The 19,474-nt window shown below is 39.1% G+C and overlaps 2 protein-coding genes across 8 annotated transcripts in view; one reads left to right on the forward strand and one right to left on the reverse strand.

Annotated features, from left to right (window-relative positions):
• The window catches only part of WAC (WW domain containing adaptor with coiled-coil), a 67,345-nt gene extending 56,533 nt beyond the window's left edge, over window positions 1-10,812 (reverse strand). The window contains exons 1-3 of one of the 7 annotated variants that reach the window (XM_077152934.1): window positions 10,569-10,812; window positions 9,585-9,622; window positions 8,159-8,371 (exon numbers count right to left, since the gene is read on the reverse strand). In XM_077152934.1, the coding sequence (XP_077009049.1) occupies window positions 8,159-8,297 (139 nt within the window). In that variant the 5' untranslated portion in view covers window positions 8,298-8,371; window positions 9,585-9,622; window positions 10,569-10,812. Of the gene's footprint in view, window positions 1-8,158; window positions 8,372-9,584; window positions 9,623-9,976; window positions 10,400-10,568 lie in introns of those variants that run through there. The other 6 variants (XM_077152894.1, XM_077152915.1, XM_077152923.1 and 3 more) reach the window with 6 other exon arrangements.
• LOC143682789 (uncharacterized) overlaps window positions 10,020-19,474 on the forward strand; it is a 70,226-nt gene continuing 60,771 nt past the window's right edge. The window contains exons 1-2 of the mRNA XM_077159271.1: window positions 10,020-10,030; window positions 10,062-11,116. Of these exons, the coding sequence (XP_077015386.1) occupies window positions 10,020-10,030; window positions 10,062-10,863 (813 nt within the window). The 3' untranslated portion in view covers window positions 10,864-11,116. The remainder of the gene's footprint in view (window positions 10,031-10,061; window positions 11,117-19,474) is intronic.

Raw genomic sequence — 19,474 nt, forward strand, 5'->3', positions numbered from 1 at the left:
CACACTCAGTTTTCCAACTTCCCTGGCTTTTCCCCATTACAATGAATCTTTTCACTCAACAGGCACACCTCTCTATTAAGTTGGAAGAGTTTGCAAAATTATTCTTCACATTATCAATTATTAAACGCAGAAATACTTCATCATGATCCTCACACCTTCTAACCAAATGTTCCAAAATAACATTATTTTATTAGCTACTAAATAGGACTAGTTTCTAGGAGTATGAAACAGGTCTGACTTTTCAGAAGATACCAACTGCATGTCATACACTGAAGGCAAAATATCACAAATCAGAAACAAAGATTAAAGAGAAAAACTGGCACTATGAAATTGACACATATCCTGAGTTTCTTTTAAAGTGCAAATAATCTAGTGTCAATTTTGAAATAAACCTGTTTGTTAACACCTGAAGTCAGTTTGAGTAGTTTGACTTGGGTGAAGGCTGTTTCTCAAACCCAAAGGAAAAGACAATGATGTTTAACCACAATTGTCTGCAGACAGCCTGAGGGCACTGAGGGGAGGGGAAAGGGATACTGAGCCCGTGATACGGTTTTATGTAAAACAAGAGCAGTGGATCCAGATATGCCCAATGAGATCACCACCTGAACAGGTACTAATACCAGTTAGAAACTGTTCTACTGCCACGCGTTAAAAAGTTGGCTAGTTAGCTGTTATTCAATGTATAACTGCGTACAAATTGTACCACCATATGTGAATATAGGAAGGTATTACAGGGAAGAAATTCTTGAAAACTCAAGACATGATTTGGCCAATAACCATCCTAGATTCCTAATCTTACAATTCACATTCCATAAAATCCAATTCAGAATTCTCCTTTTTTTGTGTTTACTTCTCCCAAGACCTGCAGCTTATAAATCTTTAAATGACACCAGTGTTCATTTTAAAAACTCAGTTTCCTAGGTTCCATCCCCTATTGTTCTGATTCACAGAATCAGGGAAAGCTGCATATTTAAAAGCTCCCCAGCTAACTCAAGCAGCCAAATTAAGGAACCTTAAACTTTGTGCAGCTGTTTTGTTTTGGGCTTTTAACCCCCTACATCTATTACAAAAATCTCTCCACTGCAAAGTTTTAGGTATGTGCAGGTGCCAAATTAGAATTTCCCTGCATTTCCCTCCCATGTAGCTCTCACTTGCCAGACTCCTCAGTTGGCAAGTGAAATGCCCATATTTTCCTCCTAACCCCAAAAAGAAAGCAATACTTGAACCCTAAGGCTGCTAATGGAACCAACATCTTTAGCTTTATATATATATATATATATATCTACTAGAAAACTACAGAAGTGGTTTGCAATGTGGCACATGGTCTATTTCCACTGGACATGGCTGCTCTAGAACCTTGTTACTCATGTATGGCCAGGAGCAGAATCATCATCTGTGAGCCTGTCAAAAAGGCAGTTCCCACATCTCCAGCCCCTCCTCACTGCTGAATCAGAATGTGAATGTGAACAAGCTCAGATCTCCAATTGATCAGTATACACATTCAGGTTTAAGAAGCAGTGCTTCAGAAAACTGTAATTTCATTTCCCTTAACCTATAACAAGAATCCCCAAATTTCTTCATCCATCCATTTATTGCACTGTTCTCAGCAATAGGGATACAAGGGAAGAAAACTTTTAAACTCATTCCTGTTCTGATAGGGATCATATTCCACAAAAGACAAGCAAACAAAAATTAAACAGTTCTGCTTTACCACTTGTACCTTAAACATGAATTTGTTCAAAGGCTAAGAGCGAATAATTTTACCTTCAAGAAACACTATCTGTACTCAGCTTACCTGAGTTCCAAAACACAGGAGTACACACCTTACACACCCAACTACTTCAGTTCATCCATGTACATTTGGTGTTGTAACTTTCCATCTGATTTCAGATAAAATCTTTCTGACACATGTCCACTTCCACAAGCAAACATCAAGTATTTGTCAAGGTAAAGTGTCATATTTATCATAGTATTTATCTATTTCACAACCATTTAATATGTATAAAACTATGCTACAGTTTTTAGTAGGTTTCTATCTTTTTTAAACTGACAAATTTTTGAGCGTTGTGCCCCTAAATCCATTTTTCCCCATAAGTCCTGTGGTCTTCTGTGTGTGATCTGCATACATGGTAATCTTTAGGAACACAGATGCCATATTATAGCAGAATACAAGTAAGTGATACTTTCAGGCCATGTTAAGTATGAGAACAGAATAAAGCAGAGGAAAGGAAGAGACAATGATGGAGACAGCTGGTGCAGCACGGCCAGGATGGTCAGGGAAGGCTTATGAGAAGGTACTTAGATAGACACATTACTGAAATGAAAGTGTGCACCAAAAGAACGTGTAAAAGGAAGAGCATCCCCAAAAGAAGGAACACAAAGTGCAGGACCCTAGAGACAAGAATAAACAAATTTCTTCCTGGAGGGACAGTAGGGACAAAGAAGCAGAAACAAGGGTGGTATGAGACGAGGCTAAAGAAACACCCAGAGACTAGATTACTGAGGGTCTTTTATAGGCCTTGAGAAGTAAAAGGAAGTCACTGGAGAGCTTTGAGTATGAGAGCTATGTGAGCCGATTTACATTTTAACCAGATTATTCTGGCTACTGCGTGTGCAAATAATTCTGAGAGGCAAAATGGAAGCAGGGGGACCATTTGGGAGGCTTTTGCAGAGTTCAGGCTAAGAAAAGGTGGTAGCCCAGATTAAAATGATTGCAGTTTTAAGTACTGAGGAGGGGTTATATTTGAAATGTACTTCGAATATTCTATGTATAGTAAAGAATCGTAAAAGCTGTCCAGTTTCAACTATAAACTTAACAGAAGGCTAAATACCTTAATTGGATTCTATTTCTCATCATGAAATAGGAATATTGATCAGCTTATTTCAAATGACTGTTACAGGATCAGTTAAGAAAAAAATACAAGAGCTTTAAAAATATAGCATTATATAAATCATAAAAAGGAGGATTGTTCATAGGATATATTTTCCAGTCCTAAATAACTGGTTTTGTATTGATTAAACTGACAATTAGTATCTCCAGTTCCCAGAATGGAGTCCCAGAGGTCCCAGCTCATTATTCTCTTCACTCATTTCAACGTAACAGAATGACATACTATTCACCAAAACCATTCTGCACAACAGAGTAAGACAATAGGCCAATGCTTACCTGGACAGACAATCTAGAATATATACATTTTCCGTGAATTATGGACCAAAAATCCTAGGTATGTTATTCCAAGAACTTCAAATACATCTTACCCAACTAGAAAATATTTCAATTAAGACTGTCTAAAAAGACCAAAGTGAACCATTTCAAAATATTATCATTCTGAAATAGAAACCATGAATACCTAACAACCATCTCCTAAAAAATCCCCCAAATACTCAAGTGATGTGATGACTAGAAGCCCCAAGACAAATTACTTGGCAATAGTGCTCAAATGCACAGATGCTAAGATCTTATATAGGTACGTACTGTTTCCTTAAATTAAGGGAAAAAATACTGAAAAGTTTAGACTTTAAGGCTGCAATCCGTAAACCTTAATCTATTCCTCTTGAAATGGGATACCTATTTCCTGTGGTCTTTTAAATGATCTACAGAAATCCAATGCAAAAATATATATCCAATCTACTATCTTACTATGAAGTTTGGATCAAGAGAAACAGGCAATATTTCTTATTTTTCACTAGCCAGACAAATATTTAATATTAGTCAATGATAGCAGTAAAAGCTAAACATTAGTAAATTTTAGATTTTCCATGTTTCTAAAAAACAGGTCTCTGAATATGAGCAGGAGTGAAAAACTGCTTCTTCCTAGTGAAATGTTTGGCAAGCCTTCATGTTAAAACTTATTCTAAAATATAAAACACTGACGTGTGATAAACTTGGCAGAGAATTAGACACATGATACACAGGATTTCTTTACTATCTTTGCAACTTCCTGTAAATTTAATTTCGAAATAAAAAGTTAAAAAACAAATTGTAGTCTCACCAACAATTTTCTTGGAATCTTCTGGTCCTGAGCCTAGAATATAGTTAAACCAATGAGGTCTTTCTATCTAGTAGTAAACATAAGAAGAAACAAGCAAAATCAACCTATACCTAAATGTTTCATCTCTAACACTTTATACAATTTACCAGAATAGGGAGAAACTAACTTGCAGACTAGGTCCTCAGTATTTGTTCAATCTTGTTTCAACAAAATTTCCCTCATTTATAAAACTGTTAACTGTGTGCCCTATCTACCTTTCAGGATCAATATGAGGCTCAAACAAGACAGCTAATTTTACACTACTGACACTTTATATGAAAAGCATATTTCATTTTAATAAAAATGTAAAGTTATTTATGTGACCATAAGGCTATCTTATACAATGAACAGTCTATTATTCAAAGCAAAAATATGCAACCACTACTTAACAAATTATATTTTTTAAAACTCTGAAAAGACTAATTATTCCAAATGGTCCCAATACAATTTCCTCAAAATGTTAGCATGATAATAGTAATTCTTATTTGAAAATGACCTAATAGGAGCTAAAAACTCATTTCCAAACAAGAAAAAAACTTCACGACATAGCTACAAACTTTAAAAATCGTTAGAAACAATGTTTCCCAACCCACCAAGGGCAATTTTCCTTTATACTTAAAAGATACTAAAATGCTAACTAAAGAGCTATGCAAATTTACTAGAGGTTCCACAAATCATAGTACTGGGAATCTATAAGGAAGATTCAACCAACCCAGTGAAAATGTTTCTTCTAACAGATATTTCTGCTAGTTTCTTATAATAATTTTGAGAGGTATACTGATAAAAAAGGGACAGCCCCCAAGAGACTGATAGCTTTTGGAGTAGATTTATGGAATACGTATAAAGATATCCTTCTTTCCTAAATTCATTTGTACTGTGACTCTTAAAGCTGCTTGGTAAAAAAGTCACTAAGAACTAATTCTCAAGAAAAAGAGGACAGGAAGGAACAAGGGAAGCTCTTAAAGTTCCTTAATTTTTCACAAAATGCAAACAGTTTAAAACCACATATAAACTACAAGCTCAATCTGTATTCACACTTGTGACATTTGGGAGTCAGCTACACCTTTAAAAATATACCTAGAACTGTAACTACCAAATCTAATGATTCTACCTTAAGAGTCTTGCTTTCAGTTATTTTTAAACAAGAAATTTTAAGTTTTATAAACTGATCACAGAATATACAGAAATACTCTATTTTATTAAGTTAAATTATTCACCTTAACTTGTTAAAGTTTATGAACTTGAAAGTTTTATTTCAACTTTTAAGTAAGTTATACCTTCTCATAGCCTCGCTTAATTCACAGTAGTTAATTCATATTCCTTTTATTAAATTCTAAGAAATAAGATAGCTCTAACTCTTGAAACTGCACATGCTATACTGTCAATAAGGATTTTTAGGAATGAAAACCTACCCTCAATCCCTGCTTTTTTGTTTTTATCAGTACCAGCTAAAGTCCTCTCTGGCAATATATCTGAACTGTTATTTTTCAAGGAAACTTGAGGTCATATGAAAAAAAAATCTATTAATTATTGGGCAAAAAAATAAAGTATCGCGATGTCAACAGGCACCACCAGTGAAGCCCCATCCTGAGAAAAACATAAAGCACACTTTACAAGTTAGACATTTAATTTGCTTTGTAAACTGCAAATCACAGCATGTACTTTTAAATTACCAGATACTAAAATCCTAAAATGAAAACAAAATTGAAATAAGCAGTTCAACAAACAACATGGCAACTTCTTATACTGTTAACTCTGCATGTGGACAGCACATATAATCCAACTCACATCTGACTTTGAACTAAGGTTTTGAATTTATATTTATGGATTACTCACATATACTTCGCTTCATATTTACTTAAAGATAAAAATCTAAGGGAATTCATAATGCTCCTAATAAATCATACATGAAGACTTGAAAAGCCCTAGTTTCAAACACATATTGATATGAAATAAAGGAAAAAAGCTGCACACATGCACCTGAAGTCCAACTAGTATTATATATTATACATTTTATAAAGTCCTTTACCTCAAAATGAATAATTCTCATAGAATGTAAATGAGGAAAGAATCATAATTTTTTATCTTTAAAAGACTAGACTAACTTGAAGGGATACTCAATTTCAAAGTGAAGATATCATGTTATGATGTTAGGTTTTATTTCCTTTATAAATGAATATGGCAACAGGTATATCAGAGATGGTACAGGCATGGAATTACACATGATGCTTGGTAGTTAAAACAGGGGCCCAAAGGAAGACAGGTAAGCAGCTGCAACTTGTATACAAAGTATCTGGAAAGCAAATTAGTGAGTGGGGGCATAATTTAGCAAATAGCTAGACCAGACAAAATAAGTAACGAGTTTCTTACAAATGGAGCTGATGTTCTAAAAGCCAACAGGAGGCATATGGAGTTCATACAGGAAGGACAATTAAAATAGACTAAAGAAAAAACGGGTAGTATCTACTAGCTACCACTAGCCCTTGAGCCAAAGCCTTGAAGGAGAGAGCCTCAAGGCCAGGTTACATCTTGACTCCCTAGAACATCACAACATTATTGGCAAACAGTGGTCACCTTATATTGGTTGAATAGATAAGCGACAGAATATTTTGGGAATTATTTCATCTGCACAAAATCTACCAGGGACAGTTCACTGTAAAAGATAAAAGCATTTACAGAAGTTTCCTTGTGGATCTAACCAGTTTCCTTTTTAGATGACAACAGATTAACTAGATATAGTTACTAAAAGACAATCTTAGATCCTATGGACAAGGACAAGAGGTACCATACCCTAACTCTGCCACAATCTTCAAATATTTAAAAATAAGAGAAAGCACATAGCACAGTACTGACTATACCTACCCTACAAAAGCTTGTATTTGAAATTAAATCCACTACAGAGTAGAGTTTAATAGTATAATCTCAAACTATACTAGCATCATGGAAAATATACCCACAAAAATAAAAATGGCAATAGTCTAAATAATTTTGCCAAAGAAATTCTAACACTTCAATGATCAAACCCATCTGCTATGGTTTCCAACAAAAATATGGCTTATCTGCATAAGTAATACAAAGACAGCTACATTCTGAGAAGAAACTACACTTTCCTTTCAACCAATAGTCATCTAAATTACTCCCTCCTAATGCAATCTTCTGACCATCCTTAATTTCCTTTCAGTAATTTTAAGTTGAGGAAGCCAGTGTTGCTCAGCTGATCAGTGAATAAGGCTGTTTTTTTTTTTTTTTTAAAGTAAGCTCAGTATTGAGTTAGTTGCCAATCAAGGGAGAAACACGTCACATGGTACTCCACTGAATTTTCTGAGAAACTTAAAAAAGCGCAAGCTATGCTATTTATTTATCTCCACCATTTCATCTGTTAAACAGTATGAGTGGGGAAAAGAAAGATTTCTTAATTACTTTTGTAAAACCTGGATTTTTCCTCAAGGCATGCTTTAGACATGAAACCTGGTATTTTGGTAAACTTTGGGCAAATTAAGCCTGAAAATAGTTACCAAGAATTGCTTTCATTTACTCATTCTCAGCCTCCCACTGCAAAGTGCTTGAGATAACTGAAAGGCAGCAGAAAGCGAAAAGGAAGCTCACTTTTTAAAAAGCTGAGTATATGAATGAACAGAAAATAAAAGTTAACAAGTTCCTGGAGAACATGGAAAGCATTTTAAACGTTCACAACAAAAATTTAAATGGGATTTTCAAACTCTCAGAAATCTCAGTAAACCTTTGAACTGTCTTGAAAACTTACTGAATTTCCGAATTCATAATTTATCATGTATAATTATCAAACAGATTTTAACCCTTTAAAAAGTAAAAGTTTCTTTCCGGGAAAAATGTTCTGTATTTCTCCCATCATTTAATAAAACATTTGGTAGATTATATTCATAAATATATTCTTATCAGTGTTCTAAATTTTACACATTCAGGTCAGCATCCTATTTTTACACAGGGACTGTTTATGAATCAAATAACATGACAGACATAAAATCCCTTGATGACAAAATTACATGGTAACATCCTCAAGCTTGAAATACTAATGGTGCCAATTATTTTGCATAGCACTACGTTAAATAATAAATATATGTGAAAGTTTCAACAGGAAAACTACTCACCACCATCCCTCTCTCTAACTCTGTGAGTATGCACGTTTTTGGCCTTACTGTGACCTGTGCTGTCACTGTATTTGTTTTCAGGACTATCAGATCTCCGCAACATTTTATTTGGTGGTGAAGGATCTGCGGCGTCTCGCATCTTTTCATGTCTGTGATCACCACTACTGGGGTGACTCTTCGATGAATACTTAAGTGCCTGTAAAACATCACCCCCCCAAAAAGAAAGAGAAAGAATTGAAACTTCAAACTCTCTAAATTGATTAAACTCTAAAACTTGGTGTACTGAGCTTTATGAGTTTATGTAACAAAATTAAAATTCCCATTTTGAATTCTGCCCTTAAGTTAGTGAGGCAAGTCCCAAATGCTGACAAGTTATTATAAGGCTCCTGATATAAACCATAATATCAAATGAAAAAAAGAAAAAGAAAAAAATTCACTCCATTTTGTAAATACAAGAAACCAAACACCTTGGCACATACATTCCTTAATAAATTTTTCTGGGAGTTAATGTTTGAAATCCTTTTTTGCAAACTTAATCCAAAGAAAACTAGAAACTCAGTAATACTGTAATTAACTTCTGCTCTACAACTGCGTATCTTCATATAAAAGGCTCCTGATATAAACCATAATATCAAATAAAAAAAAAGAAAAAAATTCACTCCATTTTGTAAATACAAGTGTTTTTAACTTGAGCTTTAACAAGTCTTGATATCCAGTAACAGAACTGTTTCTCCAAGTGATTAGACTTAGAAACCACTTACACAACTTCTAGTGTCATCTGATAGTTGTCAACCATTTACCAGATGTCCCCCCCACTCCGGAAACCTCAGGCACACCTAACATAAATTTTTAAAACTTTACCAGTAACAACTGCAGTAACAAAAAAGAATTTACATACCATGAACCACATATTAGAGTGAATTATACAAGCATCCAAGGATCTTAATTTTTACAGTAACAAAAACTATCTTTCACATGTAAGACAATTACGTGCACTCAAAAGAAGTCAAATGCGGAGAAATAGTTCACAGCAGAATTCTGAGTTGAGTATCAACTGGCTCTCTCGTCCCAGGCCCTTGATCGAATTCTATTCCTTCTCATCAACTTCTAGTTCCCCAATACAACAGATGAACATGCCTCACAGCTTACAGCATCGATTCCTTCACACCCGAAGCATCAAGTCGGGTCTTCCTGGCTGCTAATGTTTTCTAATAAAAGTGAACTTTCTCCAGTCACCTGTCAAAATAAGTCACTAGGCCTCGTTGGAGAGCGCTCCCGGAACCAAACACAACATTTTATGAGGGCCCCGCGGTGCTAGTTTCGGATTTGCAGCACTGAAAGGCCTGTAGCGACTTCTGAAGCCTGCGCTCGAGTAGCAGTCCCTCCCCCTCCCCCTCCAACCCCTCCACCCCGGCCTCGGCTGGTACCTGGAAAGGCTGCGAGTCCCCCCTCCGGTCGTGACAGCTGAAAAACAGGAAGAGAGGCGGCGACATGAGACATTGAGGGGGGAGGACGGGAAAACGCGGGCCCCGGCCGCCCCTCCCCGCGGGCGACCTACCAGGCGGGCCCAGCGGGCAGCCCCGCACACTCGCACGCTCCCGCCCGCCCCGAGGAGGCGACGCGAGCTGGCCGCAGCCCTCCAGGCAGCTCCCGCACACGCGCCCGGCCCCCGCTCCCGCCGCCGCGCCTCCTCCAGCCCGAGCCGGAACAGGGTTAACAACAAAAATGGCGGCTCGGCCAGCTCCCGATAAGGAGGAACAGCCCCCCCGCGCCGCCGCCGCCCCCCGCCGCCCGGCCCGAAACGAAAAGACAATTTACCCATCACTGAGTCTCTGCTGTTTCCTCGCATACATTACCATCAATGCCCGGCCTGTGAGTGTGTGGCGGGGAGGGGGGACAGCAGCCGCGAGAGGCGGGCGGGCGGCGGGGCGCCGGCACCAGGGCCCGGCGCGCCCTCGGCGAGTCTCAGCACCTCCCCGTTACTGGAGCCGGCGCTCCCGGGCCATCTCCCTCCGCCACCACGCTCACTCTCGGCCCGGCCGGCGGCGCCAACTACACGGCGGCAGCGGCGAAACGGGGGGAGGGGGGCACCCAGACGCGTCCGGCTCAGCCCCGCGGAGAGCGAGTGCCTGCTCCGCCTTCCCCTCCTCCTGCTCCGCCGCCTCCTCTCCTCCTCCCCCCGCCGCCGCCGCCGCCGCCTGGTCCCTCTCCGCCTCCTCCTCCTCCTCCTCCTCCTCCTCCTCCCGCCGCCACCGCCGCTGGTGCCGCCGCTGCCGCTCCACCAACTACATCCGGGCAACTCGGACGAGGCCACCTTCGGCAAGCATCGGCAGTTTCCGCCTCGCTCCTCCTCTCCCGCCCTCTCCTCCCGCCCCTCCTCGCGCGGCTCCGAATACCGCCTTCGGCAAACCTCGGCTCACTTCGGTCTTCCTCTTCCTGCCGGGCCTGGCTCGCCTGCTCGGACCCGACGGGCTCCTTCCGTTTGCTGTTCCTTTCGTTCGCGCGGACGTCGGTGCCAGCGTCCCTGCTCGGGGCTGATCTTGCTGAGGGACTTGCTAGAGGCCGTTTGTAGGGGCTCCGGGATGTGCAGTCAGCGAGCCGCCTTAGAGAGGAGGGCGGCGGGGCGCGGCGGAAGCCAACGCAGACTGAGGGAGGCCGTTGCGGCGCGCCTGCGCCCCGCGGCGGGCGCGGGGAATGGCGGGTGACCTTGGGCGAGCCCTCGGGCCGCCAGCCTCTTCCCTCCGGGTTCGGGGTGTGGGGTGGTCGAAGACCCCTCGGTGAGGCGAGTGGAGGGCGGTTACCAGCAGCTTTCTTTGTTTGCAGCCCTGGGAAGCGGCTCTTAGGGAAGCGAGGCCTCTATAGAAACGAGGCCTGGGCGCCTGGCTCACGCCGGACGCGGAGCGCAAGACCCGCGCCGGGCCTGGGGCTTTTACTACCACGCTCGTCGGCATTTGAGAAGTAAGTCACACACCCAGAAGCATAAAGGAAAGAAAGCTTTCTAAGTGAGAACTGGCAAAAGTGAAAGAGTTTATGGGTATTGAACAGATTGTGAGAAGGCTGTGTGTCTGCGCGGCTGTACGGTGGGGATTCCTGGATCGAGGAGGGAGAACCACTTTGGGCAGTTAATTAAGAAATTGGATTAAACTGAGATTCGGGGAAGGGCTGTTTGGAAAAAGCGTTGAGCCACGTCATTTTAAAAGATATTTTCCATCTCGGGCCTGGGAAATTGGCTGTGCCCTCCCCTCACTCTCTCCTTTCTTTGTTTCCCATTTTACTCTTTTCTAATGTCTCTTCCTCGATAAGTTCTTTGGCGAATTAAAATGCATTTGTAAATTCCGTGCTAATTAAAAATGTAACAGATTTTTGTGTGTCATTATAGGCATAATAGCAACATTGGTAAGTGGGGAGCGGGGAGTGTCGAACAGATACGCCAAAACAACAAAATGTACTTGAGGGCGGTGCCATTTAGGTGATTTTTTTTTCCTGTTAACTTCTTGTTAGGCGATCATGCAGCATTGATTTAACATGAAGGATTGTAATAAACATAAAGTAAAAATACAACCATTATTTATAGTATATAGGAAAACAAAGCAAACTGGGAAACAAGAGACATTCCTCAAAAAAAAACATATCAAAAACTAACTGAATTGGTTGCTAACAGCTTAAATTATCGTTGGGCCTAATGAGATGGATGATGGAGAAAATGACCCTGAACTCTCAACTGATTGAAAAAAATAATTATATAGCCTTATTAAATCCATCTACCAAATGTTGAAGTTGTTGCTGTTTAAGAACTGGAGAAAGTCTACTTAATGCTCACATAAACTGAGTAATTAAGACAAAAGCTGCCCGTGACTGAAATAGCTACCAGTCCTCGATTAAAAAAAAAACAAAATCAGTTCAATAGTAAAGTCTTTTGTACACTTTTGAAACAAATACATCGAGGGCAGGGGACATCAGATTAGAATACAAACGTGATTTATTTTATGATAGTCAAATGTCTTTTGCTGATAATGCTATATGAACAAGAGCACTGGTCTGAGCTATGGGGAAAACGTGTTCCTCACTGTTACGCCCATTTTTTTAAAAGCTCATCCCATTGCTCAACTTAGAGTCCATTATCTTTTCTTATGAATCCTTCCTTGCAGATATTCCCTACTCCTTTCACCCCTCTTCCTCTACCTTACGTGTCTATACCACAGTCCTAGTTAATTACTACATATCTAGGAGAGCAGTTGAACTGGACAAAAACACACAGCTAAACTGACTCTGAAGTAAATCTCTTCATGCTCCTCAGCCTTCAGGCTACATTTCCCTAATCCATTCACTTTATTCTTCTTTCTAACTGTTTCACATCTAAGACTGCCAGTGTCATTCCTCAATGGTGTCACTGGTAGCTAACTAATTATTTTGCATTTTTCTGAGAACAGAAGGAATCAAAGCAATAAAAACTTCCACCTGCTTTAACCATCGTATCTATCAGCCTTACTCCATTTGAATCCATATGTAGTACTGCACTGTCACCCTCAAAAATGATAGATAAACTAAGTTTCTATCTAAAACCAAACTTCCGCTTTGTATCGACTTCCATTTCATTCTTTATCAATTTTTTTCTCAAATGGATCACTTCTATCAACTTAAAACATGCTGTCGTACTTACCATCCTCAAACAAAAGCTCAGCCTGTATCTTTTTCCAGATACTGTGCCATTTCTCTGCTCTCCTTTACAAAGAAACTTCATTTCTACTTCCAATATTACATTGTTCTGTATCCACAACAGTCAGACTTCATTCTTACATGCCATTTACTCAAGATAATCAATACCTTCCATGTTCTCAAATCCAATTTTCATTTTTCAGCCTTCATCTCACTTAGCAGTGATTGACAGAGCTGATAGATTAACTCCCTCCTTCCTGAAACTCCATACTTAGCTGCCAGGGTACTACTATTCTAATTTCTTTTCTTTCCTACTGGCTGTTCCTTAGAGTCCTTGTCTAACCCTCCCCTAGGGTTAAACTTCCACAATATGATCTGCCTCTCTTCCCTGTACTCTCTCCCTAGGCAGTCCCATCATCTGTAACTGGATGGGACCCATGTTTGAGTCTCTAGCCCAGATCTTTTAAATACCTACCTGTCTATTCTAGTTGATTGCCCAGTGGGCATCTCCACTTCATATCTGCAGAACCACACTCTTTAATTCTTCCCCAAAACAAGTTCTGCTCAAGTTTTTCCAATCTCAAGACCTGTCAGATCCATTCTTCCAGTTGAGGCTAAAATATTTTGTCATCCTTGATTCTTTCGTACTTCACATAGACTCCATTAGCAAAGCCTGACAGCATCACCTCCAGAATATATCCAGAATCTGATCTCTTTTCACAAGCCACCATCGTTTTTTACCTGAACCTATAGCAGTGGTCTCTTAAATGAGCTCGTCCTTCTTCCCTTGCTTCTGTTTTCTCCCAGGGCAGTCAGAGTGGGCTCGTTAAGTCACGTATCATTTCTGCCTTAAAACCCACCAATTGTTTCTCATCTCACTCAGAATAAAGGCCAGAGTTTTTTGCAATTACCTGCAAGGCCCTGTGTATATTGCTTCCACTGGCATTACCTCCAGTAACTTGCTTATTCTGCCTCTGTCAACTCTGTCCTTCTTGTTACTCCATACCAAACATGCCTCTGCCTCAGGATTTCTACAGTACTGCCTCTTTGCCTGTTATACTCCTCCCTTTTGTACCTGCTTGGCTCACTCCGTGTCTCTCTTCTAATCTCACCTTATCAGAGGTCTTTCCTGGTAACTATGTAAATGGCATTCCATCACCATCTCCCAAACCCTGCTGTATTTTTCTAGCAGCATTTACTGTCTAATTTGTTACATATTTTGCATACTGGTTTTCTCCCTTCCACTAGAATGAAAGCTTCATGTGTCGCCAGAGAAAGGCAAAGGGTTTAGGTTGTAGCTTCCAATCTTGGCTGTGCCTAGTGTCTATTATCTGAGGAGACTTAAAATTATATACTGTTTGGGAGATACAGAATTTACCTCTATTGCCAATTAATGATACAAAAAATGATGCCTACAGGATCTGTTACTACATAATTCACATTATTATCCCTGCCGAGAGGAATATAGCTTATATTCTAGATGTGTGATCGAGATATGCTTCCCTCCTATCATAAGCCAAATACGAGTTCATTCAATTAAGGAGGAAAAATAGGACAACTGCAACAAATAACTATTTAGGAAAGGACAGGAGAACCTCCAGGATACCGCCATATCCAATAAAAACCCATGATAGTCAAAATCATATGGATCCTCAGAAGATATAGGCAGTCTTACATTCTTTACCTAATTTTCACCCACTCCAAAAGGTTTTTCACATTTTCTTTTCCAACCTCACTACGCCCACCCTCATTCAGCAGATAATCTCACGACCTTCCAGACTAAACCTATCAAATGGAAATTTCTTCCTGCTTCCAAATATGCAGCCCTGCCTACCTCATCCTTCAGTCTACTCAACAGATATCTATTAAGTACTTGCTGTATGTTCTAGGCACTGTCTCTATCTATTAGGGATGCATCAGTGATTAATACAAGATATAGTTCTTTCCCTCTTGAAGCTTATATTCTGGTGGGAAAGAAATGCAATAAAATAACTGGTAAAGTGCCAATGTACTTAGAAAGTAGTAATTGCAATGGAGGATAGCAGAAAGTGATAGGAATGTTGGATTGAGGAGAAATATTTCAAATAGCATGGTCATTGAACAGGAAACATTTGCACAAAAACTTGAAAGTGACAAGGGAAGAACCGGTATGGGTACCAAGAGAGTTGTGTTCAAAAAACAGTGTGATTAAAGGGTGGTGTGTGAGCAGAAAAAGTATTAGGAAATGAAGCTAGGTAGGTTATAGCAGGAAGTGCAGAAGCAGATCACAAAGAATCTTGTAGGATTTTATAAGAATGTTGCGTTTTATTGAGTGCGATGGGAAGCCTTTGGAGGCTTATGAGTAGAGAAATGACACTGGCTGCTATATTGAGAATAGTATATAGGGCAAGGAAGGCAGCAGGGAGACTGCTGTTAGGATGTCTATTGCACTGTCTTATCCTTAAAAAAACCCCCCCTTGACCCTGCAGTCCCCTTCCTCACCTCAGCCAAACTTGTTTGTGCTGTCTTACTGGTTTCACTACTTACCTCCGTTCATATTTCAGCTCACTGTGGTCTAAATAACATCACCAAAACAGATCTTTCTAAAAGCAGTGATTCTTCAGGAGGTATTTGGAAATGTGTGGCAGTGTTCTTTGGTTATTGTTATTTTCAGTTATGACTTTAGGTGTTCGGGCACTACTGGTGTTCAGTTGTTGTGAGTCAAGGATAGTAAACATGCAGGACAGTCCCTCATATTGAAGGATTATCTTTCTCAAAATACCAGACTCACCCGATTGAAAAACAATCCTAAGTTTACCAGTAACGCCCATATCCCTTGGTCCAGTGACCACTTCTCAGTTTTTTTCTTACTTGCTCTCTGAATACTTGACATTGTTAACTACTCTGTTTGCATTATCCTTCTTTGTTAGATTCTGTAATACAGCAGTGTCCGTATTTTCTTCCTACCTCTTTGACAGCTCCTCTGATTCATTTTCCAGACTTATTGTCCTCTACTCCATATTCTACAATATATTTGTGTCCTTCAAGAATGAACGCCTTGGAGTTAATGTCAGAGGAAATGGCAGATAGGAAACTCTTAAGGTTTATACCTTCCCAAAGGTATAAAAACTGTCTGAATCAACTCTGTGGATTAAAAACCTTTAGAAGCTAGCCAAAGGTTTGTGGCAACCATGTGAATACTTTATCAAGAAAAAAGCAACTGGTTCTTGATAGGAGAACTTACATTTGAACTTACTTTGGCCTCATTCTCCCTCTTCAGCTTGGCAGCAGTATTGCAGACAGCACCCATGTTCCCAGAATAGATTCCTGGTGCCAGAAGGAGCAGAGCAGACTTTCTTAAAGAATTGTCGTTGGTTGTTTTAACCTGTTTGGTGGCACCTTGAAGGAGTCGTGCAGAGATGTTGCCTTTATTTCACCTGACTTAGAACATTCCCAAGCTAGAGGTGACTGCCTAAGAGGTATTTTTCAGAAATATTTAAAGGCAAATGAATTAGCCACTGACACATGGGTCAAGAAATAACAGTTGAAGCAAACAGTAGATACCATAAAGTCTGGGAAGAAAGGTCAGGGATTTTAAAAAAACTTTGAAGAATAAAGGCACTTAAGAGCACCCAATTTAACTGCTGTGGATCTAAAATGCCATATGCATGTCCAGAGTGAAACACATTACTATGAAAAGACCTGGGAAGGCTCCTAAGTTCTCAACTTTGATTGACCTGGCTCTGCGCAAGCAGCAAGTGAAGGCTAAGCCAGGATTGTAAACTGCCTAGCTAAGTAGTTGAAGAGCTGTTCAAACACACACGGAGCCCACTGGTAAAGACTGGGAATTTTTTTTTAATTGTTATTACTGTTGTTTTCTAGTTTCAGGTATTTTAAGGAAATTGTCAAATCGCTAGCTGACTGTTGAGTGAACCAGAGACTTCAGGGGCTACACAAAAGAAAGAATTTAGACTTTACAATTTTAGTTCAGAAAAGTCACTAAACAAATAGCAGCCACCACAACAGGCAGCAGCAAATTGAGGAATGGGAAGACTGATTTCAGGGTTTACACCCTTGTAATATTTAGAAGGTCCAGTTTTCAACAGAGTTAGGCATATGGTCAAATATGGGCTATATATTGGGGAAAAAAAAAAGAAAATAGTAACTCACCCTGTAAAATGGCAAGCATCAAAACATGGTATCTCTAGTACTGAATACTCCATGTTTGTAAATATGTTCAAAGGAAATAGTGGGAAATGTGATAAGTGAGTTCTCTAAAGAGTTGAAGTCATGCATAGTAGAACCAGTAAAGGTAAGCAAACCACTGATAGAAATAATTCAGAGAGGATCAAAAAATTTAAGCCAACAAAAACCGAATGAACAAACCTGAATTTAGATCCACTGAGATTACCCAGTCTGTGAATGAAAAAAAGAAGGAAGAAAAGAGAGCCCAAGAAATTTGTGGGACACCATCAGGCATACCAACATACATACAACAGGAGTCCCAGAAGAAGAGAGGGGAGTGGAGCTGAAAGAATATTTAAATATTTAAAACCATAAAATTATGGTTGAAAAGTTCCCAAATTTGATGAAAGACATGAATCTACACATTCAAGCTCAACGAACCCCAGAGAGGATAAACTCAACCACACTGAGACATGAGGTGTTGAAAGTCAGAGAGAATTCTGAAAGCAGCAGAGAAGTGTTTCACTATGTACAAGAGATCCTCAATAAGATTAACAGCTGATATCTCATCAGAAACTATGGAGGCCAGAGGCAGTGGAGTGGCATATTAAAAATTTTGAAAAAAAACTGTCAACCAAGAACACTATATCCAGCAACACTATCATTCAAAAACCGCAGATATAACATACTCCCATATAAACAAAAATTGAGTTTGTTGCTAGTAAACCAGCTCTCCAAAAAAAATGCTAAAAGGAGTCCTTGAGCCTGAAGTGAAGGGCACTAGAGTAACTTGAGTCCAAAGAAATAAAATACACTGGTAAAGTTAGCTATATATTTAAATATGAAAGTTAGTATAATTGGTTTTATAAGTCAGTACTTTTTTTTCTTATATCTAAAAAATAAGTATATAAAATAATAAGTCATTATCAGTGGACATACAATTTAAAAAGATGTGATTTGTAACAGTAACATAAGGGGAACGGATCCATGTAGGGGCAGTTTTTGTATAACAGGAAGGCAGCAATGGAGAAATTGAGCAATAAAATTATGACCTAAGAAACAAATGGAAAATGGCAACCTAGTCTCTTTCCTTATCAGGCATTACATTAGATGTAAGTCAGTTAACTTCATTTAAAAGGCAGGGATTGGCAGAACAGATTAAGGAAACCATGGCAAGCTTGCTGTGTACAAGAGATTTAAATTAGAACCAAAGATACAAATGCAATGAAAGTGAAAGAATGGAAAAAAAATTTTCCATGCAAACATTAACCAAAAGAGAACTGTAATGGCCTTAACTACTATCAAACAAGAAATAGACCTTAAGGCAAAAATTGCTATAAGAGATAAAGAAGGACATTATATATTGTATCAGCAGAATCCCAATGTTTATCAAGCAAAAGTGATAGGTGAGTGGGAAAGTAGCACTTGAAGTTAGAGACTTCAGCATCCCAACTTCCTGTTTGATAGACGTGAACAAAAGATAAGCCAAGAAGTAGAAGATTGGAATAACAAAGCAACTGGATCTAACAGAACATTCCATCCAGCCACAGCAGAATATACCTTCTCATGTGCACATGGAATATTCTCAGTATACCATGTTAGGATACAAAATGTGCCAATAAATTTAAAAGATTGAAATCATAGATTATCTCTGACCACAATGGAATGAAATGAGAAGTTAGAAGGAAAATTGGCAAATATGTGGATGTTATATTAAGCAGTACATCAAAGAAGTTGGTAAATGCTTTCAGGTAAATGTAAGTGAAGAATCATAGCAAAAACTGATGGAATGGAGCAGAAGTAATGCTTGGGGAAATTGGTAGCTAGCCTACATAAAGAATGATTGCAAATCAATACCTTGATCTTCTACCTTGATGATCTAGAAAAAGAGCAGAGCCGCAGAAGGAAGAAAATGAAGTTTAGAGCTAAGTGAAATAGGAAAACAATCAGTGAAACAAAAAATTGATTCTTTCGGGAAAGATAACCAAAATTGGCAAGGTTTTAGCTAGACTAACCAAGAACAAAAGGAAGCATTAAAATTTTGCTTCCTAAAATTTTGACTAAAATCAATAAAGTGGTAACATTACTAATGATATATATAGGAATAAAAGAGGATGCTATAAACAATTTTGTGCCGTCAAATTAGATAACCTAGAGGAATTGGATTAAGTCGTAGAAACAAACTGTTAAAACTGACTAGAAGAATTAGAAATTCTGAATAGGTCTATTATAATCAAAACCTTCCAACAACACAAAGGTCCTGGACCAGATGGCTTCATTGGTGAATCTGTCATAAAAAACACCAGTGTTTCTCAAAACTCTGCCTGAAAATAGAGAAAGAAATGCTTCGTAACTTGTTCTACAAGGCCCATATTCCCCTAATACCAGACACACTACCAGAAAGGAAAACTATAGGCCAGTGTCCCTAACAAGAACACTTAAGAAATCCTCAACAAAATGTCAGGAAACTCAATCCAACAGCCTATTAAAAGTATT

This window comes from Tamandua tetradactyla, chromosome 1 (genome assembly GCF_023851605.1).
Source record: "Tamandua tetradactyla isolate mTamTet1 chromosome 1, mTamTet1.pri, whole genome shotgun sequence".
Taxonomy (NCBI): Eukaryota; Metazoa; Chordata; class Mammalia; order Pilosa; family Myrmecophagidae; genus Tamandua; species Tamandua tetradactyla.